General features: G+C 37.2%; 1 protein-coding gene across 8 annotated transcripts in view; it reads right to left on the bottom strand.

Moving 5' to 3' along the window:
* TANC1 (tetratricopeptide repeat, ankyrin repeat and coiled-coil containing 1) overlaps positions 1-25,653 on the bottom strand; it is an 85,766-nt gene that overhangs the window by 19,018 nt on the left and 41,095 nt on the right. For 6 of the 8 annotated variants that reach the window (XM_061446412.1, XM_061446403.1, XM_061446395.1 and 3 more), the window contains 9 exons: positions 20,183-20,284; positions 16,569-16,690; positions 15,416-15,608; positions 8,782-9,039; positions 6,381-6,506; positions 4,025-4,306; positions 2,994-3,145; positions 1,528-1,759; positions 134-300 (listed from right to left, as the gene is read on the bottom strand). In XM_061446412.1, the coding sequence (XP_061302396.1) occupies positions 134-300; positions 1,528-1,759; positions 2,994-3,145; positions 4,025-4,306; positions 6,381-6,506; positions 8,782-9,039; positions 15,416-15,608; positions 16,569-16,690; positions 20,183-20,284 (1,634 nt within the window). The remainder of the gene's footprint in view (positions 1-133; positions 301-1,527; positions 1,760-2,993; positions 3,146-4,024; positions 4,307-6,380; positions 6,507-8,781; positions 9,040-15,415; positions 15,609-16,568; positions 16,691-20,182; positions 20,285-25,653) is intronic. The other 2 variants (XM_061446401.1, XM_061446405.1) reach the window with 2 other exon arrangements.

Below are 25,653 nucleotides of genomic sequence, written 5' to 3'. Positions count from 1 at the left end.
GATCAGATGATCCTTGAGGTCCCTTCCAACCTGGTACTCTATGGTTCAGTATTCTTCCTATTAATGCAGTTGCACCAATGTGAAAGATCACTTGGTCTTTGACAGTAAGAGAAGAGTTAAAAGGTGTATTTACCTGAAAATTAGTTCTTATGGTCACAATGAGCTTCAGCCAGGGAGGAAACTTACAGATTATGCTTGAGATAAATGAAGAAACTGTGTCACCATAATCAGGTTTATGAAATTCAGCATCATTTAAACCATCTATCAAAATTATGTAGTCTTCCTCAGGAATTTTCCGCTCTGAAATATGGAAATTAGAGAAAAGGAAAGGATGAATACAGATTTTCCTACATCATTAAAAGTGATGCATTTTTAATCCCCAAATGTTGAGCATTCAAGAAATAAAAACCTACCTTTATATGCAGCAATATGTCTTAAGGATTCAAGCATTATTTAGGAAACTATAAGCATTAAGAGATATAAAACAACACTGCCATAAAATGACTATAAATAGAAGCAATCACAACAGTGTTTTTTACTGCACTATTATTATGGATCTATTTCACAACCGATTTTAAAAGAGTTAAAAGATTAAACAAGGCTGTTAACTGAAGAGATGCACATATATGGGAAGAAGGCATATGTAGGTTATTTAAGCTATTAGTTAACACTGCTTTTGATTATTAGCTATTTACTTAAAGATTTATCCTTTGACTTACCAAACAAAATATTTTACAATTTGCAAAAATCATAAGGCATTGGTTTACACTTCCAATTCTAACAAGAAGTTATTTTGCAACAGCTCAAGAAACTAGCAATATTCATTTTGAGCACTTGATAAGGATGAAAATCCTGGGGGTAAACATAAGATTTGCCAATGGATTTCACAGGAATTTTGTTGACTGTCAACAAAATTCAAGAACTGCAAACCAGTTTTCATGAGAATGACACATGCTCTGTTCACACATTGGCAAATCTCCCCATCTTGCCATGTATCAAGTACCTGCTCAAGCTGGCACATACTCTGAAGCTTGCTGTTTTCAAGGAGTTTGCTTTTTTTTTTTTTTGAATATAAAAATCATGTTGTTACACACTTTCTTGGAAAACTGCCATATCAGTTTTAAAAGCAAGCAAAAAAACCACATCCACTCTGCAGGTGTTTAGGCGCAGAAAATTACAAAACAAAGAAGTGTGACAAAACTCAAAAGCATCTGAAAACAAAATCCTTTAATGCAAATGTGCCAACCTTAAATTCAGGGTACAAAGGTATCCTTGAGTTTTCTGGGGGAAAAAAAAAAACTTTAATATTAAAGTTTCATAGAATTTTATTTAAAAAAAAAAATAAAAATCAAACGATGGTTCAAAAGCTACCCGTTGTTGTTACAACGACCGCCATTAAGGAATCCCTTTCTCCAGGAGCGTTTTGCTTTACTTATTTCTCTTAGAGCATCAAAATACATATTCTTAATTTTTTTTTTTCACTTTTTCTGCAGTTCAGATTCAGTTGCCACTTTCTGCTTAACCTACCTTTCCTGAGGTTTGAAAGCGGTTCCAACACTCCCCTTTTAAAAGCTGCTGCTGGATCCTGGACACACGATCTCAGGCTAAGCATGCTTTGTAAGTGAGGCTCTTTTATTAGAAGATCTCTGTAGGCTGTTAGTTGATTTGAACGACAAAGTAAAGCTGCAACACTGTGGACGAATTCTGGTACAAGACACGTGTACGTGTTGTCAGCTTGACAGTAGTGATAAGCAACAACCTGCAGAATTTAACAAAGAAAAGAAAGAATTACCCCTTCAATACACACACTGGTTACTAGTTAGTCTGATTATTGTAAAAGTGAATTTCTCTTTCAGCTACAAAATACTTTTTAGGGTTAGAATAATTATCCAACTCCACAACTGGTCTCAGATGGCTCCTATCAAAAACACAGAAAAGAAGGTAATGGAACGGATTTTGACCTTGCAGTGTATGCAAAGAGGAAGTGAAACCAAAATGTCAGGTTCTGGCAGGAAAACATAGTCATTTCAGTTCATGTGATTTGGATACAGTGAGTAAACAGCTAACTACTGTAAGAAGAATAACTTTAGGCTGACTAAGCAACCTATTAGCTATAATTTAACAGCATTGGGTCACACACCATATTGACCCAAGGAATCACTTAATCATCATTAAGGCAAAAGTAAATGACAGACAGCTATTAAAGGCATACTTATGTAGCAAACAGGGTAAGAGGACAACTGGCTTTATTCTGCTTATCACAAATAAGTGTGTTAATTAAAATGTAACATAGGCCATATTTCTTTAAAAAGAACCAAACCCCAAGGAAAACATGGTGTTCACAGTAAACAGTCTGCACTCCAGTGTTTTCATAACATCATTTCTGAATAATACACATCACCTTAAAAACCGTAACAATAACCTCATCATGTTTTTCTCTATTGGCATAAACCATGCAATTCAGACAGCAACAATTTTTAATAATTAGGCAAAACACCCACAATTACCATAAATAACCTAATGCAAAAATAACTTTTGCTTACTTCAGACTCTCAGAGCACGGAAAATAGAAAGATTACATTCAGACTCAACCTGCACCATAGAACATAGATGGATTATACACAGACCAAACATTTTATCATCTTTTTTTCCCCAAGATTTTTACCTTTGGAAGGTAGGCTGAGCATCTACCTGTAGAGAACACATGCCCCTTTTTGTAAGTAAAGGATCCTACTCACCCATACACACATAAAACAGAAGTGAATTTTTTAATGTTAACTCTTTCTAAGAGCAAGCAGAATTCAAACAACAGCTTGAGAGGTAGAAAAGGACAGTAGCTGATTACACCATTTGTGAAATGTACACATCTTTTGGAAGTGTCCAAGGTTACTGCCTGTTCTCTCACCACTGACCAATAGCACGTCCAGGCGACCGTCTGCCTCAGGTTAGACTCCTTCTAACATACTGAAAATCTATTAGTAAGTGGAACTCACCTTTGAAGCAAGGCGTCTCACAGGATCACCTGTTTGATTTTGGTATTCAGGAGTACTAGGACAATTCAGTGTCTTTATTGTACTGGTACCATTTGCTGGAGGAGCAGATGGGGATAACTGACTTAAGGGAATGTCCTGACAGGAATCACCACCTATTTTTAAAAGACAACAAATACAAGAAAGACCAAGTTTGCTGATGGCAGATTGTTTTCTAGGAAAACATGACAGAATATATTTACTACTAAAGTAAAAATGAAAACTTAACAGTAGCATTAAAGGCAGCCTGCAACTAGTCTGATAAACACAGGACATTAAATGCCACAATTTTAAAACAATTCCACAGACTTGTAGATCAAAACTACAGGATTACTGAAAGCAAACCATACTGACGCGAAGTGTGCCCTTATTAAAACTGTACACACAACTCATTTAAACCAATAGTTTTTATATGACTGAATTGTCAGGAAATATAAACAATATATCATTATTATAAGATTATTATTACTTGAAGTATCAGTAGAGGAAGTAGCAGTAACAGTCACATCATCCTTCCAGTTATGGTAGGCACTGGATGGCTCAGGTGACAGAATCCTACAGATCCCAGCAGAAGACAGAATGGGTTTCTCCATAGCTTTATTATTGCCTCTACTGAAATGCTATGAAAAATGCATGGTACTGAAACACATTTGGTCTGCAGTGGCGAAGAAACACGTCACTTGTCACTTTCCATACTAATGGGAGAACAAGCTACTAGAGTCACAATACCAGAGTTTAGGGTACACGTTGCCTGACAGAAGGAAGAGATTCTACATAAAGTCTTCATTTTACAATCTCTTTTGTTTGGCTGGGCCCCCGCTATATTATCTGGAAGGTATTTGTCAAAGCATGCAATTTTAACAGTTTCCTTTCCTCACCGCAGGGAACAAGTATTTGCCAAGAAGCTGATGAAGCCCTTAAGCCAAAAAAACCCAAACAACAAGCTCTTTTTATCAGTACAATAACCCAAACAGTTACTCAGAAAAGGAACATACTTTTAGGGCATGAATTAGGGCTATTTGAAGCTATTTGCCTCATGCGACTTCCATGGCAGCTCAGTGCCACCAGCCGTGAAATAACTGCAGTCTTCCCAAATCCCACATTTCCAGTAATGACTGCTCCTCTGATCTCTGATGGATCAGTATTCTTCAGTTTTTCCTCAATTGCTTGAAACAGCCATTCTCTTCCAACAAATACTGAGTCTGTTGTTATGCTTGGCACTTCGAACAACAGTGGCTTCAGCAAAATGTCTTGAGGCTTATAGGGGATGAAAAGAGCTGAGAAGAGATGACAGGGAGAAAAATTACTTAGAAGAAACTTGACATGCAATAAAACAGCACTGTTTCAGAAGATCACTTCATTCAGTGACCTCATTAATAGTGTTCATACTCAGACTTCCTAGAGCTTTCATCATGAAAACCTTACAGACCGATTTGCTCAGCTCAGGTCACCTCCATTATTCTTAGGTGAATTAAATTCTAGAGAAAAGAAGATACAAGTGTAAATCTGAGGAGTTTTTTTACAACTGAAGCAAGTTAGTAAATCACAGAATCCACAAGTTTTCTTAATGCATTAACAATTCTGTAAATGGGGAAGTGCCAAACATTGCTCAGTTAGAATGAGCTACACTGCTGAGCATCTCAGTGTCAGGTCTTCAAACCTGCAGACATTTACAGAGAATAAATATTTTTTTGCTGTTTTAACCCTGTAGCTTTAAAGTAATGTTGGAAAAAAAATTACTACTCTGTAGTTCTGTATTTTGAAGCCACAAGAACAGAAATTACACAGCACAGCTGAAAGTGTAGTCATGTTTGATTACTTTATACATTTGGAAAACAGAAAACCTATAGTTTGGAACAATTTGGCTTTGGTTGCATAAAACACATTAAAATTTACAGAAATAATAATATGCACTAATATAATGCTCTGAAGAGCATTCATTAACCAAATCTAATGTTACACAAATGCTGTTTCAGCATTAATCTACAAGTATGAAAAAACACAAATTAAAGAGGACAGCAGAGCACCTATATATGATCAGTTTTACTAGGAATTTGCTTAAATTGGTCTGTTTTATTGGTTGTGACAGATGAACTCGCCTCCTTGACCAAATCTGTGGTAGTCTGGTCGAGGCACTCTTGGATTATGTTTTTCTCAGGTGCAAGACCTTAAATCTGTCCTTGCTGAACTTCATAAGGTTCTTGTTAGCTCACTATTCCAGCTTGTCCAGGTCTTTCTGCAGGATGGCTCTTCCTTCTAAATGTCCACTTCCCCACTCAGTTTGGTATCACTGGCAAACTTCATAAGGGTACACTTAATCCCACCTTCCCGATTATTTACAAAGAGCACTGGGCCCAGTATTGATCCCGGGAGGACCCACTGGTGACAGGTCCCCAGCTGGAAAAGGAGCTGTTCACCACCACATCAGGGTGCAGCCAGTCAGCCAGTTTACCCCCACCACCACCACCACAGAGACCATATGTCAGGGCTGTAATGCATCAGTTTCTCTCGCAGGAGGTTGTGGGGAAACCATTTCAAACACCCTGGGAGAAACCTAGGTAGACAATTGTTCACCATTCAGCCCACATCAACCAAGCAAGTTGCTTTGTTACAGAAGGAAATCAAATTTGTCAACCCCTTGGTGAACCTGTGCTGACTTTTCCCAGTCGTGTGCTTCATTTGACTTATGATAGCCCCCAGGAGGATTCATTCCATAACTTTCCCGCAGACTGAAGTAATACTATTGGGCCTACAATTTTCTGGATCTTCCTTTAAGCTCTTGTAGACAGGGGTACTGTTAGCCTTCTTCCAGTCTTCTGGGATGTCCCCCGATCTCCACAACTTCTCAGAGATCAAATATGTGTTAGTCATAAATAAGTCTAATGGTATAAGATCAGCTGTGTTTTTCTAAAACAGAATTCTGATGACAGCCTCCTGAAGATTTTAAATGCAGCATAGTATTTCTTAAGTTGCAGTACACTCTTAACTGAATGTCACATGACAAAACGTAGCAGTGAAAAAAAAATACTCAGTAGTTCCTGAATTAGTATTACACAGTTTCAATCTGGAGATGTACATGATCAGAACTACACTGCCCATGCACACTTGGATAAACAATATACTGATTTCTTATTAAAAGCCATACATATCATTTTTAACCTCAACATTACGCAGGGAAAAGTATAAGCAAGCATTTTATTTTCAGATATACTGAATGATCTGTCAGGAGCACTCTAAAGTAACACTTCATAAGGCAGGGGAGTTTACAAAGATCACAAAATATCCATGTTACAAAACTACTGAAGAATTGTATGACTGTACCAAGACAGATGCAGATGTAAACATGCATACCTTTACTTTCCTGCTGCACTCTCCCGCCAGCAGTGTTGTGCCAAGGCAAACGAATTGAAGTGCGTAAGGGAGTATTTCTTTGTCCATCCAAATAACTCAAATCTTCCAGTTTGGTTGAACTTGTTGCTAGAATATTAAAGGATCGAAGCTGATTCTTCTGTCAGCATAAGTTACAAAGAGCATTTCTATTTATTACCATTCTTTCCTCAACACAATAGTTACAGATAAGTTTTTTCTAGACAATGGCAGTGGTTGAAGTAATTTAGAATATTTACAAAATGCTTTTCAATCAAGTTCACTAAATATTTAGTCGAATTCTTCCCCTTCTAGGTGGCCCTCACATCAGCCTTAACTTCCTCATGTAGTAAACAGTTCTGTTAATACAGTTTCCTTTTTTTACCATGAGAACCACCATATCAGTGAGGTCAGAAGTGTTATGAGCATGGTTCATGCTCATGTTCAGCTATTAGCTGCTGGCACACTATCTGTGAGGAAACATTTGCAATCTTTTTGTATTAAATGCTATAAAATTCTGGATAACATTTTTCATTTTCTTGATTTCTTAAACCAAAATGACTGCTATACAAAAGAACTGAAAATCCACAGAATGTATATGCTGAGTTATATCATGGATACATACTTTTTCACCAGAAATGAATATTCACATTAAAAAAGCAGTTTTCAAATTGATATCAAATCCAAAATCTTCCATCTGTTGGAGGGACATCACAGCAGGGCATAAGCAATTCAGATTTCTGGAGTGCACTGACAACTTCCTGACATAGGCCAGCAAGAAGCCAAAAAGGAAAGCCGCTCTATCCATGAAGAGGTATTTTCTGCTTCCTCCCATGTCATATCCTAGGGCCAGCAAAACTAGCGTCCATCTCCAGTTTTAGACAGACATGCAGATCAAGTATGTGGCAAAATTATGAATCACATACAAGCAATTCAAATGCTCTAAATGATAATCGGAGCAGAACACGTAGCTTGACATATGCCATAGAACTAGAATATCACCTTCATCACGTTCATGAACTAGAAAGTTTCTTCAGGAAGAGAATAACAGAACTCCATAATAGGAAGTGAAACACAGTAAAAGGGGAAAGAGTGACAGCAAGACACAATTCAGTGATTCCTAAAACAACACTCCTGCTTCTCTAGCAGGGATTGGAGGTGTGACAACTTCCAATCCCATGTTCATCCAGGAAAAGTTTCTTCAGTCACCCTTATCTGCAAGGATACTGCAGATTAATTATTTAAATTCTTGCACATGTACCACAATTATCCAAGTTTTAAAGAGAGAAAATTAGCACCAGCACTCAAAAGCCTGAAAAAAGTCATTTACAACTTGAAAGCACGTTAGATTTCACAAAAATCTGTAGCAAACATCTCTCCACTGTCAGAGACTGGAACATCTAAAATCAGGATAGTACATTTCCTTTGACATGGGACAGTCCACACAGAGCATTAACTTTCCAGCACTATAAACCCATAGTTTTTTCAGTCCCTTGTGAACCTGGGCATTATTGTATTCATAATATAGTATGTTGCTGTAAAATAATCCTTCAACCACAGAATTTTTAAAAACTATTCTATTAACTTTCATGGTATTTTAAAGCCTCAAATTACCTTTATGAAGACTGAAGTGAGTGTTCCAGTATCTTTCATAACATTTCATGAAGCATTCTAAATGTAGGAATGGGTTTTTTTGTTTGTATAAGCATTGGATTTTGGCTGTTACTGACAAGTCTTAAGTTCTTGTTAACATTTACAAAGCTGCACATTAGCATCCTTTCCTGTTGCAGTTCTAGTATATTACAATTTGTTAGACTGCTTTGGGATAAACACATATACTTCCTTCCTCTAAGTAGATTTCAAGTCAGAAACAGTTTTTCAGAGATATGCTTATTTCACAACACTTAGAAAAAGCAATAGTAAGGTCACATACGTATCTATCAGAACTGAACAGACTCACATTTTCTGAATGAATGATTCAACTAAACAGCAAAATTTCACATACTGCTTTAAAAAAAATATGTATGTCACTTGTTCAACAGAGATCAAAGTATGATTTTGGTCTTGGTCTACATCAGACTTAAGCATCTAGCAAATGTGAGTGCATGCAAGAGACAGCAACCACCTTAAGGATTAGCTGACATTAGATACAGAATAACTGATGGACTTTTAAAGTACTGCTAAAGTCCTAACCAATACCTACTAAAAAGTGCTATAAAAGCCCTCTGTACGACAATTATAGTAACTCAGGTAATGCTCATCTAGTCAGTTTAGGACATGCTTTTTGTCATTTTTTCCATAAAAATACTTTCATACTAACAATAGAAAGATTCAACAGAAATGTCCTATCATTAAAAACATAATTTGTTCTACCTCAGGACTTTACCTGCAACGGAGTTTGGACGAGGCATTATTAAAGAGCCAGTATTTTGAGCATAAGGAAAGGGACCCTCTCCTGTTGGTACTTCCTTTGGCAAATTCTCAGCAGATCCAACTGCTTCCTCTTCTGCAACTGGTGAACAGTTATCTGTTCTTCGATCATGACTAATCCCTTGATGTCTTCCAGCTCTGAAACTCCCATCCTTGCTCCATTCCAAACTGGATCCACTACGATCATCATTTTCTGATGAACTTGTTATAGTTGCTGAAAGAGGAGAAAAAAAAAACCCCAAACCCAACTAAAGAACACAGAGGAAAATAGTACACTCATGTTAATTTTCATACTCAAATAGCATTTGGGCCCAACAGATATTCAAGTATTTCTTCACTGGGTATTTTGTTAATTTTAAGGAATATTATTTATCTAGAAGGGCCAAGTAACACAGCTGCTCAGATTAGGAAAAACACCTGAGAAAGGAGGCAAAAAGAAAATTGTTCTGAAGAATCCAGCTGTATCCTTAAGTTTATGTAATTTGTGATGGGAGGAATAAGCAAAATAAAACCAACACCAAAACAGTTATGACTTTATATAAACAATCTACTACTTCCCCAAAACACGTGTCAACTTCATTTAAGAATTCAAATTTTGTAACAGATCTTGCAAATTTTCAAACCATTCTGTAATCATGGAGACAACAAAAGCCTACTAAGAAGTAAGAACAGCATCTAGAGCAAGAGCAAAATTTAAATGCATCTTTTTGATAATTCACTTTTTTAAAGACTAATATTTTACAAAAACAATTCAAAATTCAACACTTTGAAAAAACTTGCACAGTTCTTCCAAAGCTGGGAGGCTTTCCACAAGCCGCCTTGTGATTAAATGTCCTGTATGTTTGTGAAACACATGATAAAACTTCACTGCTGTTCAGAGACCAAGCTCACCTCACATAGATAGCGTAGCTACATTAGGATGGCAATCTGCCTGCACTCACATACCTGGCAAACTTATCTTGATAGAAAACTGCCATCAACTCAGCTACGTATTACTCCTTTCTTAAGTACCTAACATATTTCAATGTCAGAAAAAGCACACAAGGCTATATGCATGTTTGACCAGACCCTGTAGAATATATGAACAAGATTTCAGATTCTATTAAACACAGTGATTTGGGCTTTTAAAGCATTTCAGTGTACTGCAGTATGAAGTAAATGAGAGGCTCAAATAAAACCTTTTCATTTTTTCTGATGTCATTATAAATTAATCAGAAAACATTTGCAAATTATTTCTCAATACTAAGGGAAACTTTTGGGCAGTAAGATGTGGGTGTTTTTGGTATGAAAATTTCAGGTAATGAGAAATAACTAACACAGAGTTAGACAGAGCCTCAGCTTAACGACACCTGAAAACCACAGAGGTGGTTTTGCATGCTGCATTACAGAACAGTGGTTTTCCACTGCTCTAGTGATTCACTAGATGAAAGCTAAAACAACACTAACTGCACTATCTGGAGTGCTCCAAATATTCCAGTTTGGTGGCCAAGGGTTATTAGAGTGCATCTTTAGTTCCTCAAGACTGTAGTTAATCAAGGCCTCCTGCAATAACTGAAGGTGTGAAGAATTTATACTCCTGAAGACCTACTGAAGTAATGTTTGATAAAATTAGGCTAATGTGCTTGCATAAGAACTCTGCAAATATATACTGGGGTTTGTATGTCTAATAGTGAAATTACTGTTTCATTTAAAATGTTTTCAACACTTCCGTTAAACTTTCACAAAATACCTGAACAACAAATATTTATTACAGGTTAAGCCAACACTCAATGCTTTTTGAAGACTGGAATGCAACAGAGGAAAATACAAAACAGAACAAAAGAACATCAGGATTATAAAAAACAAAAAACCCAAGCAAACAACCCCACTACCAGTTCAAATATCATCTAGGTAAACTGTGGGTCCTCCCCAGGATAAAATTTTAAATGTTGAAAGTACGGATGTGGTGATTCTACATTCAACTGACCAAATCATTAAGTGCAACATTCCACCATATGAGACTGCTAACAAAATGCAGTCTGGCTAGTCCCATCAGAATAAGCACCAACTGCTCCTCTACATCAACTGCACTGCAACTTCAGCCCCACAGGATGAGGAATTACTCAAACAACTTTTCATTCTTCCAGCTTAGTCTCACATTCATAAGAATTTAAGATCTGATGCTTAAATTCAAGAGCTCATATTGTAAGAGATACCAATAATATGACGTACATTTTACAGGCAACAGAAGAAAAAAGCTTTGAGACATCCCATTAACCTTTGCACACAGCTCAGACTTTACTTCCATATGACAAATTTATTTCATTTTTATGATGGTGTCAAAAAAATCTGTCTTCTCCTGAAGCATGAAATACTTAAAACTATGATTCCTCCTGGAGTGAAACGTGGCATGAAGAAACCTCACTGCTCAAGACTTCCATACTGAAAAATAGCTAGTATCAGTGGCTACATTTTGGCCAGTAGCCCAGTTTTTTCTCCTACTTAGCTCATTGCTGAAGATTAAAACCTGCCTCCACTACTATTATGTCAAACTCAATAGAAGCAAGGAAGAATTCAACTACAGCAGTAAAACATTAGAAAACTAAAGGAAACCTGAACTGTAAGTGAAAAGAGGGAAAGACAGAAAAGACGGATCTCCTATCAGAGTCTGCTAGCCCAGAAAACATAATGGGAGTAGAAATACAATGGAAGCCCACAAAAGCAGCACAAAAGTGCAAGCTATTTTCATGGTTGGATGAACTCTGTCAAAGACATTAGAAAACATATACTTACTAAACATAATTTAAAACGCACATTTACTACTAATAACAAATTTCAATGCACAGAAATGTTTGTATTTAAAAAAAACAAAAGCACTTGTCAGACAGATGCATCGGCCTACAAGGATGCCGGAGAGGGACTCTCATTAGGGACTGTAGTGATAGGACAAGGGGTAATGGGTTCAAACTTAAACAGGGGAAGTTTAGATTGGATATAAGGAAGAAGTTCTTTACTGTAAGGGTGGTGAGGCACTGGAATGGGTTGCCCAGGGAAGTTGTGAATGATCCATCCCTGGCAGTGTTCAAGGCCAGGTTGGACAGAGCCTTGGGTGGCGTGGTTTAGTGTGAGGTGTCCCTGCCCATGGCAGGGGCATTGGAACTAGATGATCTTAATGTCCCTTCTAACCCTAACTATTCTGTGATTCTATGATCTTACTTCTCTCCTTGGTTTCTTGGAGTTATAGATGGAAAGGGTGCTGCCATGGGTTGCCAATGGACAGGGCATGTTCAAATTCTCCCTTAATTTGAGACATAAGTGACAGCCCTGCAGAGCTGTGGCAGATGATTTTAATACTGTCCCATGATCATGAACCATATATACTTGACTGAAGGACTGATACAGGTGTTGGCCTCCCCACCCTCCTATCTTCTCTGGGTTTCCCTCCACTGAGCTCACACTCGTACACTTAACAAGTCCACCATCTTCTCCTGTCCCTGTACAATAAAGGACTTACTTTCTTCTTTCTCCTGTTTTTTAAACCCCTTCCTTTTAATTAGTTCAATAACCAAATTTTATCACTGGGTTTAAAAACACTTTCTTAAAAATACTACTATTAAAAAAGTTACACAATGTTATACAAATGTTACACTAGTATATTACTATATATACATATAGTGTATATACAATGTTATATACATAGTATATATAGTATATATACACAATGTTATAGCATATATACAATGTTATACTAGTATACAAAGTTATACAGCTGCCATACCATTATATTACTTTAAACACGTATGAAGCTATTTCTGACCTCATTTAGAATACGGATATACTCAGACTATTTCAAGCTTGCATATCATGGGTAGAAGGTTCATATCAGTATCTGTAATTTCCACTTGAGAGAAGAGAAGCTCTCACTCAAGAACAGGTTTTAAAGAAGATTAAAGAACACAGCTCCAGCCTATTAACCCCCCTTTCCATAAGGAAAGAAGGAACCCAGTCCATTGCAAAAACAGCAGCTGCTGGGATGTTTAGTCTTGGATGAACTTGAATGAGTCTTATTATTGATAATGCGCATTTATTTATGCCAAGACTTCATAAAATATCTGCATACGAAATGCACCTTCTGTGACATTAAGCTGTGTGTACAAAACATGCATGTGTACCTCACCTGGGCTGCAGCACCTCCTAGAGGAGCTCAGTAAGGTTGAAAATATGCAATTAACAGAGAAATAGGACCCCTTTTTTTCCTTCTGTATCATATACCAGAGAAACAATTCAGTGTATTAGTAATGCCAATATTTATATTCACACTGACGTTCCTCTCACTGATATAAACAAAAATTGCATACAAAACAGGAGAGAGTCCTTAAAACTTGAGATTTTTTTGCAAAGTCAGTGAAGTTTTTCACTGCAGCACCACTTTAAACAAACGAGCAATCACACTGGTTTCGATCTCCAAACAGCTACGTATTCCAAACCAACATGACTTCCCTTTTTATAAAAAGACAACACTCAGCACCCGGAGAAACCTTGAAAGTCCCAAATTTAAGAAACATGCCTAAGCAGAAATGCCTAATAGCTAGTCTACACATCACTTCCAGAACTAGTAAAAGCTTAAAATAGGTGCATTTATAAAGATAGAAGTATCTTTGTAATCGTATCCTATCTGGGAAGCCTGTTTTGTTTTAATGGCACAACTCTCTCAGCCCAGTTTGTCACCTGGAGAACTGACCTAAATTACTCTATTAAAAAAGCATATATATTAAAAAATATATAAAATATTTTAAACAAGAAAATAACTAAGGTATATTGACAGGTATTTTTTGCAACCACAGCTATTACTGTTTCTTCTAGTCATACATCACTCTATTTTTATACCAATAAACTCATTTGTACAATCATTTCAGTTTGTTTGATACCTGCATCAGTGCAAGCAAAATGGGAAACCCTAAATTCTGACAAAACCTACAAATAATGTACTCTGTTCTCAAGTCAGGCAGTGACCGAAATCTATAAACCCAGGAGCAACAACTCTGATATACCCTTTCATTTACATCAAAATATTAATTCTAGCTCAAAACTAGACCTTACACAAAATTGACCATAACAGGTTTTATAAATCTTCTATGGAAAAGGTTTACAGAATCATTTTCTAAAATTGAAGTGCTTAAATGTAATACAATGAGTCTTTTCACCCATGAAGAATACCTCTTTCAGGATAGCTGCTCAGTAAAAACAATGTTTAGTCATAGCTTATAACTACCAATTCATTTTATAATAAAATGCAAGAACACCTACAAAGTCAGAGTAAAGCGTTATCAACTGTGTTATGAAAACATGTATTATCACTACTTAGCAAGCACTACACCAATGATCATCATGGTAGTATTCACAATGACAAGCATGGACCACTTTCACTTGCAATTCCTCCTACAAACAAGTTGTAAATAAAAACGTACGAAGTTCACAAAGACAATGACATGTCTCAAGTTACTTTGTCAAATCTAGGCATCTGAGATTTAGAACTGCTTCCTTTTTTCAGCCTCTCTAAATTTAGTCCACCTTTAGTCCAGAACTAAATAAAACAGAAAGCTCACTTCTGTATATTGAGAAAGCATCTGGTTAGGGGCATTCTGTGCTTTTGTTGGTAAGCTTAACAGCTGTTACAAAATCAATTTTAAAAGGGATCAACTGGTTAAGGACTCAGCACTAAAAAAAAAAAAAAATAAAATAAATTTGACCAAACCAATAAAGAAACTTTCCTACAACAGTTTATAACAACATGAAATATGTGCTTTCCAAACCTCAGTCTGACCTTTCAGAAACTAGTATTAAAGCAGCCACCTGGGTGCCGGAAGGTACAGGCAGACAGCGATACAAAGTCCCACCAAGGCAGGGAGCAGTAGCAGGGAAGATGGCACAAACAAGGCAGCAAAGAATTTAGCTCTTTCCTTTAGCACCAAACAGACTTACTGAAATATTCAGTGACTTGGTAAAAGGAGCTATGTAACAGCTGGTCTGTGATGGCAGCTGCCTCTCTAAAAATAACAGTCCCTATAAGAGATGCATGTATAGCCTTGGTTCACCCCTCTCTTTTGCAGAGGACCGCACAATTTCACCTCTTCCATGATGCGCCATTTTATCTTAATTTTCATGCCCATTACTCAAAAGTCTGCCCCAGGTTTAAACAGCTTGATTTAGGTTATTTTCATAAGAAGTAACATCAATTATTTTTTCTTCAGCTGGAAATTAAACCAGCTTCAAGCTATGCTGGGCTTCACCATTACAAAATGCATTATAGAGACATATATAATGGAAAAATGAGAAAAGTAGAAGAAAATAAAAACTGGAGAGAAACAGAGGAAGTCAATTATTTTAAAGGAAAACATGGAGAAATTGGAACTGCACCAGGAAAACAAAAGAAGACAAATACACAACTACAACAGCAACAGTTACAAAGAATATTATTTCAGTCTTTCAAGTAACTGAGGATTTGAAAAAGGATCCATGGACAGCACAAAAATTACCACAATGATAGGAAGCAGCTGTTCAGATTTGTACTATTAATTTGTATGAATTGCTTTACTAGTTAAGATCCTTACCTATAATTCCACTGTCTTTGCTCTCCAGGGTGGAGCTTGGGCTGCTAATAGTTCCACAGGGACTACTACCCTTGTTAGCGGCTGTTTTGCCAACACAGCTATTGAGAGTGGAGCAGGGACTATCAGTGCTAGGTGATGTAGTGCTGCTTGTGAGGGTGGAACATGGGCTCACTCCTTGACTGGCTACTGTACACTGCAATGTGAAGAGAAAGGAATAGTTATTACACAGGAGGCAGTACACTATGTGGAAAATCAGAAACATCAAGGTGAAGAACAAAGTAGGAACACAGCAAAGAGCCCATTTTTCAAGCAAAAAATTCAAGAAGCACCAGCTTTGTCTTTACTGAGAACCATAATGACAGTGTTTTCAGCTTAATCTTAAAAAGTGACCTCTGAAAAAAAAAAAAAAAAAAGAGGAGTTTTACAGTTCAGTGGAAGAGTTGCAGTTAGGCAAATTTCTTCTCTATTAAACATCTTCCTGGATACCCTTCTCCTCCACCCCCAGTATTTATTTATTTAACTTGGGTTAAAAACATCAGAACTGGAGTCTTATTCACTGAAACCCAAACTGATGCACTAAGATTTATGAGGTCTGGGACTAAAAGTGGAGAGAGGAAAGGTTGGTCGTTACTGTGCAGCTTTGATTAGCAGATGGGTTTCTTATGGACAGTAGCTGCTTGCTTCTCCCCAGGTCCTCTCTACCCTCAAATGACAGACTGTCAAATGGAAATGAACTTCTCAGGAAAAAAACAAACACACACTACCCCAAAAGCATGCTCCTATTTTAACAAACCCCTGACATTTTTCATTCTCATAAATCACTGAGAACAGAAGGTAAAAAAAAAAAAAAGTTCCTCCTAAATACTAAAGGCAGAGAAAACCCTGAAGCTATTCACACTCATAGTAGATTAGGTTTAACATCCAGAAATGATGAGAAGCCTATTCTTTTTTTTTTTAAGAATGCAAAATCAACTCACAGTTTCAAAACAATCAGACACACTCATTATAATTAACTTACAATTCTACTACCATATGCCTATTAAAATGGATTGTATTTTGTTATCAAGTAACTGCAACCAGCAAACAGAGGAATTAACATTAGTCCCCTCAGAAACAGGATGAACATTAAATATATTATTTTCCATTATCCTACCATGACTTCATTTTTCTCTTCTATATGAGCAGATGTTGGTATGCCTTCTCCCAGTAAAAAACCCAATCTTGTCATCAATTCTTGTGCTGCAGGAGAACAGCTCGAGTCTTTATCAGGCTTTGCTTTGGAATGGGGAGAAAAAGATGGTGAAAATTAGAGTCTAATATTTGGAAGCTGTTACAAAAGATAGAAAAAGTACAATCAAATGTAAACATCAGTTCTTCTGTCTGTGCTATTTCTAACAGAGAAGCTAATGCCACTTAAACGACAATCAGACTTCTTATTGTTGGTGGGTCTTGGATCTTCTGCACAAATCTAGGGGAGAAAAAAACCCCCACCCTGCCAGTCGAACCAGAAATAGGTTCAGTGCAACTGGTTTGTGTTGGCAACTGCCAACAAACACAGCCCATCATGATTTGCTTAGGGAAAACACCTATTGCTAATATAATCTGGCAAGCTAGCATCTTCTACCATTTTCCTTCTTTGATGCCAACAGTTTGGCATTATCTACCAACCCATAATCATCTTCCCTAGCAGAAACATTTGTATAACATTTATTTTGTCCACTAAAATATGTAGTCCTGTCCCATCCTCAGACAATTAATTAAGGAGCATCACCTAGCCACTTGGAGAAACAGTAGGAATCCTCAGCTATAGCAATGCTGGTTGCAGTAGCTCCTGCCTGACCCTGAAAAGAGGGAAAACCACAGGAGCCTATGCTGCTGCTTCCCAACCAACGCTTCTGGGCATGACACTCCTGAATGTCAGCACCTTGCAAGTAGAAGCAGCAGGGACATCCAAACAGTTTTATTAGTTCAAAATTTGGAGGCTTCATGCAACAAAAAGTTCCAATGGATAAGGAAGAATGTAGAAGAATGTAGAAGAATGTAGAAGAATGTAGAAGAATGTAGAAGAATGTAGAAGAATGTAGAAGAATGTAGAAGAATGTAGAAGAATGTAGAAGAATGTAGAAGAATGTAGAAGAATGTAGAAGAATGTAGAAGAATGTAGAAGAATGTAGAAGAATGTAGAAGAATGTAGAAGAATGTAGAAGAATGTAGAAGAATGTAGAAGAATGTAGAAGAATGTAGAAGAATGTAGAAGAATGTAGAAGAATGTAGAAGAATGTAGAAGAATGTAGAAGAATGTAGAAGAATGTAGAAGAATGTAGAAGAATGTAGAAGAATGTAGAAGAATGTAGAAGAATGTAGAAGAATGTAGAAGAATGTAGAAGAATGTAGAAGAATGTAGAAGAATGTAGAAGAATGTAGAAGAATGTAGAAGAATGTAGAAGAATGTAGAAGAATGTAGAAGAATGTAGAAGAATGTAGAAGAATGTAGAAGAATGTAGAAGAATGTAGAAGAATGTAGAAGAATGTAGAAGAATGTAGAAGAATGTAGAAGAATGTAGAAGAATGTAGAAGAATGTAGAAGAATGTAGAAGAATGTAGAAGAATGTAGAAGAATGTAGAAGAATGTAGAAGAATGTAGAAGAATGTAGAAGAATGTAGAAGAATGTAGAAGAATGTAGAAGAATGTAGAAGAATGTAGAAGAATGTAGAAGAATGTAGAAGAATGTAGAAGAATGTAGAAGAATGTAGAAGAATGTAGAAGAATGTAGAAGAATGTAGAAGAATGTAGAAGAATGTAGAAGAATGTAGAAGAATGTAGAAGAATGTAGAAGAATGTAGAAGGGGAGAGAGATGTCAGTGTACAGATTTGCTGATGAAGTTTAAAAGGCCCACAAAGCCTCTTAGCTGCACTACCTTCTACACTATACACAAGCAGAGCCAGGGAAAGGAAAAGGAAATAATAATTTTAAAAGGCTGAACTGCTCCTTTTACTTTGGTCTTTCTTTTATGGCTTGACTAAGCCAAATGAATGTCATGACAACGTTTACTTTTCACGAAGAGCACATGGCATCTAACCTCATTACACTCAGCTGACATTCAGTGGCATTTGCAATAAACAGCACATTTTTCCCCAAGCTGCAGACTGTAAGAAAAACATAGAAAGCAATGACCTAAAGTGAACAGCTTGACCAGTAAGCATTACTTCAACAATTTTTCAACAATTACTTCAATAATATTTCAATGTTATGAGTGACATAAACCCCATGATTGGCAAATATGCATCATTTACTAGTCGGTCATCCATCTTCATTTTGCCCCAACTCAATGCCTACTTGAATGGTCATATTTCTTAATACTGTGGACAGCTTAAGGTTTTACTCTGGACAACGGAATTACTTGATTCTCTCTTAATCCTTAATCCCCAAAGGAGGAAATTTATGAAATGGTGTCTTTTTTGAAAGCAGGTAGCAAATTTTTTTTTATCTCAGAATAATTTGCAAATTTACAGGTCTTAGAATATTTGAAAACACATTTGGAAAAAACATTTTCGCTGTGAAACTGTCATTTCAAGGATTACAATTAATCTTACAATCCTGGAAATCACAGAGTTCACAAAATCAACATCTTCATTCTCCTGTAAAAGTTACAAAACACTATTATTGCTATACTAAAATATTAATCTTTGACAAGTCTGAGTAACTGTCAGGCATAGTACTGAATTCAGTCCAGGAGCAGAGATATAAGCCAAGAGTATGAGGTGTTCAACCCAGCAACCACTGTTTAATCCTTAATGCTGGAGACCTTCATCAGTCTCACCACATAGGGGTACAGCATTGTAAAGAGGAGGATCATGGTAAGATGGTCACCTTTAGGTTAGAGAGATGAGGGACATGCTCTCCCAGCTGGACATAAAGCTTTAATGCCAGCACCAAGACAGCTGTGAAGATGGAGGCACAAGAGGGACTGGAGAAACTATAACATACCAGAGGATGACATACAGAAGATGATGGTGAAAACAACTACAATGAGTTCTATTTTCATTAGTACAGATCAAAAATAAGGGGCTTTTAAAAAAGAAAAACATTGGGGTTTAAAACTGTAGTTTCCATTAAATTTGAAGCAAAATGAAAACAATTTTTCAGATGGAACCTTGCCAGTTACATGCAATGACTTCAACAAGGTCAGTTAAGCTGAAAAATTAATCTAAAAATACAAAGTATACAAAATCCGTGTTATAGTGCATATAGTCATATACCAACAAACAGGTCATTTGACAGTGAATGTCATGGTCAAAACAAAAGTCACACTCTGCTGCACTAGTCAAATTTGATGAACGTGTCAATACCGGGGAGGTAGCTTTTCACTGTAATAGCCAACACAGGAGGCTACTGTTCCTGTCTTCTTGTTTAGTAAGCTTTTACTAAATTTCTGAAATGAAGCATTGTTTCCTGTGCAGAGCTACACACCTGGGCTCAATTTTCATCAAAAACAAGTTCAGAAAAGTTCTGGTATGCACATGCAGCAGTCAACAACACTCGGACATCATTTTGCCTGCAGTACACACACAGGTCCAAGCACTTGAGACAGTTCCACAGATCACATAAGTATAATGGCAAGTATCTCCTCCTTACCACAGCATGTTAAAATCTACAAAGCATTCTTACAAATAGTCTTATTTCCTTACTATGCGGGCCCCTTTGTATCACTGTCTGAAATGAACAGCTGTTCTACCAAGTGAAGTATCGCTGAACTGCATTTTACCATTTTGACTGGGTTCTCCTTGCTCCGATCCTTTCCTCAGTGGTAAAGCTGCCTCACCTGGCACTCTAGGACTTTCCACATACTTGGGCTTCCTGATCGGACCTGCAATGGGAATGAGCTGAGTGTAACTAATTTTTTCCAGATGGACCACAAGTTTCAGAGGTACACTGTTTAGGCTCTGCGAAGTAGAGGAATTATTTTTTACATACACAGCTGCTACTGTAAAGATGAGGAAGCTGCTGCACTTCCACTCTTCTGAGAAAACAACTCTTCAGGCTTTTTGGAATGCGAATCCTGCTGGAAAACAAACCCAATCTGCTTGCCTGAAAAAAATTCCTGTATGTATGAACTGAGTAACTTTTTCAAGTTCAAACTCAGACAACTTCCAGTGGGCGTCCTCGGATCAGAGCTTTTATTTTCTGTTGTAACAGGAAAATAATTTTATTATCAGCATCTTTGAAGCCAAGAAAGAAAGACTACCACTAGGCAGCTTGCAACAAGATACAAGTTAAAACCAAAAATGCTTTATATTACAGTGTACTTCCTCCAGATACTGACACATGCCCTGATCATAAGAAATGGTGAGTTGAAAAAAACAAAACATTGGTGGCTACTAATGGTTTCTGGTTTCATTAAACAGCAGTTTAATGTTGACATACATACTAAGCAAACATACCACCTTCAGTATTAAGAAGAATTAATAAGATGAACTCACACACACATACTTCTAAAAAAAATAGTCTGATTCACTCTTTCCTCTCACTTTTAGCATCATGATTTGGTTTCAGGCTGTTTATGTCCCTATTATTTTCTAAATATGGTCTAGTAGCAACCACAGAAAATGGAAAGTACACAATTTGCGTAACAAAAGGGAGAGGTGCTGCCCTCTAAATGTTTACCAGAAAAAGCATAGGGGTACTACTCAATCAACACTTTGAGCTACAAACACAGGGTGAAATTCTGAACAGAAGTCAGCAACAGATAGCATAGGCAGCTACACTGCTTACACTAATCCTCAGTATGTCATAAACCTCAAACTCCATCATATATTTACTCACATGCAAGACTTCTGTATCAGTAAAAGCATTTGCAACCTAAGAGTTTTGAAAAAGTGTGAACAGGGAAACTTGACAAGTTACACACTGGAAGGCTAAGATCTGTAAATGGCATGCAGAATGGAAACATCATCATTAGTGGTACTGAAAACTCAACCGCAAATTTTGTCTTAAATATTCCTTAACACAATCCCAATTTCTTGCCATGTGTGTAAAAAGCCACTTGAAACTTTCAAAGTTTTAGTGAGCTTAAAGTATAATAAGCAATTCCAGTATTTCATCCAGAACCACCTAATTATTAGCTGGAAGTGCCTAGAAACACGGTTAGTTGCTGGGCTTAACAAAATATTAAAACAAAGGTATTTCTGTGGATTTCACCATCTTTGGCAACACAACTTTTCCCTTCTTCTTTAAATGCAACCTCTTGTTAAAGAGCTATAATCTTAAGGTCTGTCACATAACATCATTGTAAGAGCAGGAAAGTTTCCTCACTTGCAAATATGTCCAACATGCTGCAGCCAAATTATTTTTAAATAGGTACATTAAGCCATAGTGACAAAGCACAAAAGAAAACCATGCTACTGGCAGCATTCCACTTCTGTATCTTGCATGTTTATATATTACTCTTACTATTTTGTTCATCATAATATCAAAATCAGAGACTCAAACGCAAGCATGCAGAACTTGGCATATTTCATGTGAAACATTTCTTGCGCTCTACTTGTGGTCACATTTATTTATTTATTTGCATCAAAGAACCGCAAAGCTGAATTCTGTCAAATTCAAATGGGAGAAGCTGAAATGCTAGAACTCAGCTTAAATACTGTACTGTATCTTATCTCTTGGTCATATGGTTTAGTTAGGGAATCCTGCAAGGAACAGGGAGTTAGACTTCATTATCCCTTCAAACTTGAGATATTCCGCGATTCTAAGGCAGAGAAGATACTGGAAACTCATACTGAACAATAAAAAGAAGAAAAAATCTTGAATACAAGTGCTTACTAAATGAGCCTCATCAAACTAAAAGAAGCCAGAGGAGTAGAAAAATATTAATGTAGGAGTAATTAAGCAGCATTTAAGCACTACAAAAGGAATCTTGGACAGTTTGAAATATCAGATGTCAGGACAACTGCCCTCTCTGGTGAAGCACTTCCAGATGCTGGAATGCGAGGTTTCTCCACAAAACTTTCGTTTCACGTTACCCATTCCAAACTGTCCTTACAGGATCAGGTCCAACCCAAAGGCATCCTATCACAGCTGTACTTCCTCACATAATCACAGTGCAACTTGATTCCCCCAGCCAGGCTCAGTTTCTCTTACTTCCCTCCTCCTCTCCTCTGAGGAAGCTCTTCTCCCCTTGCTTTCCTACTGTATCCCTCTCTCCCTTTCCCAGAATATCTCACTCTGCAGTTTAAGTTCAGCAGAAAAGACACAAGACCTCACAGCAGGATTTTGGTCTTACCAGAAGCATCTAAATTGTACTAAAAATCTCAAGCGCTAAATAATTATCAGCACTATGCTATACACGCCTTTTTTCCCAGATCCTTCACCTGATCAAATTCATTAGTTTCCAAGTTACGTACTTTGTTTATAACCCAGAATTAGAACTACTTTCAGAAGTCTTTTTTAAAAGCATATACCAAAAAGAAAGTTTAAAGCTACAGTGACTTTAAAGTCATGCCAGTCCTCGGTTTTCAAAAAGCATTCTTTTTAGATCCTTTATTTAATAAAATCTGATAGACTTGAAAACAAAATAAAATCCTAAGATCTCAGCCATGTGTCTTCCCTGGTCAGACTGGTTAAGTTTGCACTGACATGCTGTTAAGCAACTGAAACTCTAGAATAAAGATGTGTTTCCAAGCTCCACCTTTCGTCAGAGTAAACCCATACTGAAAGCAGGTGAAGAATTCAAGTACTAATTATTTCTTGTATCTCTCAGCAACAAACTCCTGACAAGGCTAACTTGTCAGTAGGCTACTACCTTGTTACAGCTACATATATTTTTTTAAAGCAGAAAAAAATTAATAAAACAACATACAGTAGGCAAAACCACCAAGCCTCTGAAGCAGCAGACCTACAATGCTGCTGCAGAACATGGATTTTGTTATTACCAAACTCTGCAGTTTTCAACTTGTTTCACTTTCCAACTCTGCACACATTGCAGAACTAGTGACTGGTAGTGGAAGGTCTTTTGCTAACAGTTTAGCTTACAGTTTATGAGAAACAAAATGGCAGCAGGCCAGGAAATGCTGACATCCAGGATATAAGTCCCTTACTTCTGTGTCCACACTTTAACTGCAGAATGCCAGCACTCTGGATCTGAGCATTGACCAGTGCCTCCAAAGAAAGACAGTGCAGAAGCCAGGAAGCTCCAAGAAAGCTAGATGCACTTGTGTGTGATCCAAGGGCAGTTCGCAGCATGCCTTTGGAGCAACAGCTAGTTACACTTCTGGGCACATGTTCTCCATGTCCCATCCCCGCCTCTAAACTGAGCTCCTGGTACACCAGCTGAATGAACTTAGTCCTTCATCCCCTCAGGACGTCCTGGATGAGGAATACTTTCACAAGAAAGCAGCTGCACTCAGCCACCCCGTTCTGACAGTATCTGTTTCTCTCTGCCCAGGGAAGCCTATCCACTGAAGAAAGACAGGACATTTTACAGGTTCCTATGAAGGAACAACACAGTAACATTTACATAGAGCATCTGTAAAATAAGCAAAATATCCCCCAAGTCCACGTTTTATCACACTCTTTTGTGCACTTGATTATCATTGGTAAAGATGACAAAATTGTGGGCATTTTAAAACTTCTTGTGTGCAGTTTTAAACTTCCCCAACTTATTCATTATAATCACAGTAGTATACTGATACCTGGTTAGAGAATCACTGAGTCATCACAAAACGAATGTTAATGAAAACTGTGTCCTAATGGCTCCTAAGCCCACATTGTGATTTCACAGTCTTATGCTCATTTTTAACCAATGCTTCATCATGAGTTTTGCCTGCTATAATCTTAAAGGAACCTTTTAATAGCAATGTTTTTGATGGAAGCATTTAACATTCATAATGTAGCTTACACTGGTTTTACATAAACTCAAACTTACAGAAAAAGGGCTTTAAAATTACAGTCCATAGTGTTTAAATCCCTTAAGCTTACAGAATGACACATTAGATACTATTTCATTGAGAAATCATGCAGTCTTTAAAAGAAAGGAGCAAAAAAAATATTCTTTTATGTAGGAACTATAATACTGTGAATGAAGTGCCAGACTGAAAAGCTGATTTTAAAAATATAAACTTTTTCAGTAAAAAAAAAATATATATATATATATATATATATGCACAAAAGACAAAAGTTCACAAACTTATCAAGTAGACGTGTAAGTTTCAGGACACAAAAGAGTTCTATCAGATAAAAGTAGAAGGCTGTATTTGGTATACTCCCAAACAACTGTAAAAGTAATATTTCACTATCTCCACACTATTTCTGAAGCCAACATTTGTCAATCATGACCACGCCTCAGTGCACCTGTACAGCTACTAACTCTTTTAGTATACAGGAGTTAACTGCATCCACACATGTTACTGCAGCATTTGACAAATGATGCCTTCTAATTAGTTTTACAGTGATATTTCAAGAAAACAATGAAGGATAGAGCTGGCACCTTTCCTTAAGTTAAATACACAAATATAACCAAAGGTACAGTTTTCAAAACAAAGGAGGTGAATGTTCCGTTAAACAATGACAACAAAAATACATCCTCAATAACAAAAGAAGAGTTTTAAATAAAATAGGATATAATGTACTGGAATCAGGGAAAAAATGACTGAAACACCTCAAAACAAGAAACAACAGAACAGGCACAAACTGAGCCTCAGACCTAGTGGGTAACTGGCTCACTGTGCTGCTGCTTTGCTAAGCACTACTCTGCCATGGCAGCTCTTCAGGTCTCACTTTCTCCCTCCCGCAAGTAACAAGAGAAGGACTTGCCTCTCTCCCTCCTTTGAAAGTACTTGCAGCAGCTGGATAAAACATAACTAGCTTGCCAGTTCTTCTTAGTATGTGGTGTGCAACTTGCACACTGTGAACAACTTCAATAGGCTGGCTTCCCTCCTCCTTGCTGCTAATATGTAACTTAGGGCTGCACTTCAGGCTTTTAACTTCTGCTCCTTTTCCTGCCTGCAATCTCCCTCCCTAACAAAGTCAACCCCATTACGGTGCACTGAAGAGAGACTGCAGGACGCGTGCTAAGCTAACTATACCACATCACCCTCAATAAGGTAGTTCTCTTGTCTTCAAACAGAATCCTTCTGCTTGGCTCAAAATTCAAGGGCATGCCAAAGTTCTCCAAGACATCCCATACTTGGTTTATTAAAAAACACAGTATATTTAGGCTATGACACTTGCAATCATATC

The sequence above is a fragment of the Pezoporus flaviventris genome, unplaced genomic scaffold (genome assembly GCF_033815535.1).
Source record: "Pezoporus flaviventris isolate CSIRO_AGI_PZ_B2104156 unplaced genomic scaffold, CSIRO_AGI_Pfla_v1 ptg000001l, whole genome shotgun sequence".
Classification (NCBI taxonomy): domain Eukaryota; kingdom Metazoa; phylum Chordata; class Aves; order Psittaciformes; family Psittacidae; genus Pezoporus; species Pezoporus flaviventris.
The sequence above is the reverse complement of the archived record's forward strand: the minus strand, read 5'-3'. Positions and strand labels throughout refer to the sequence as shown.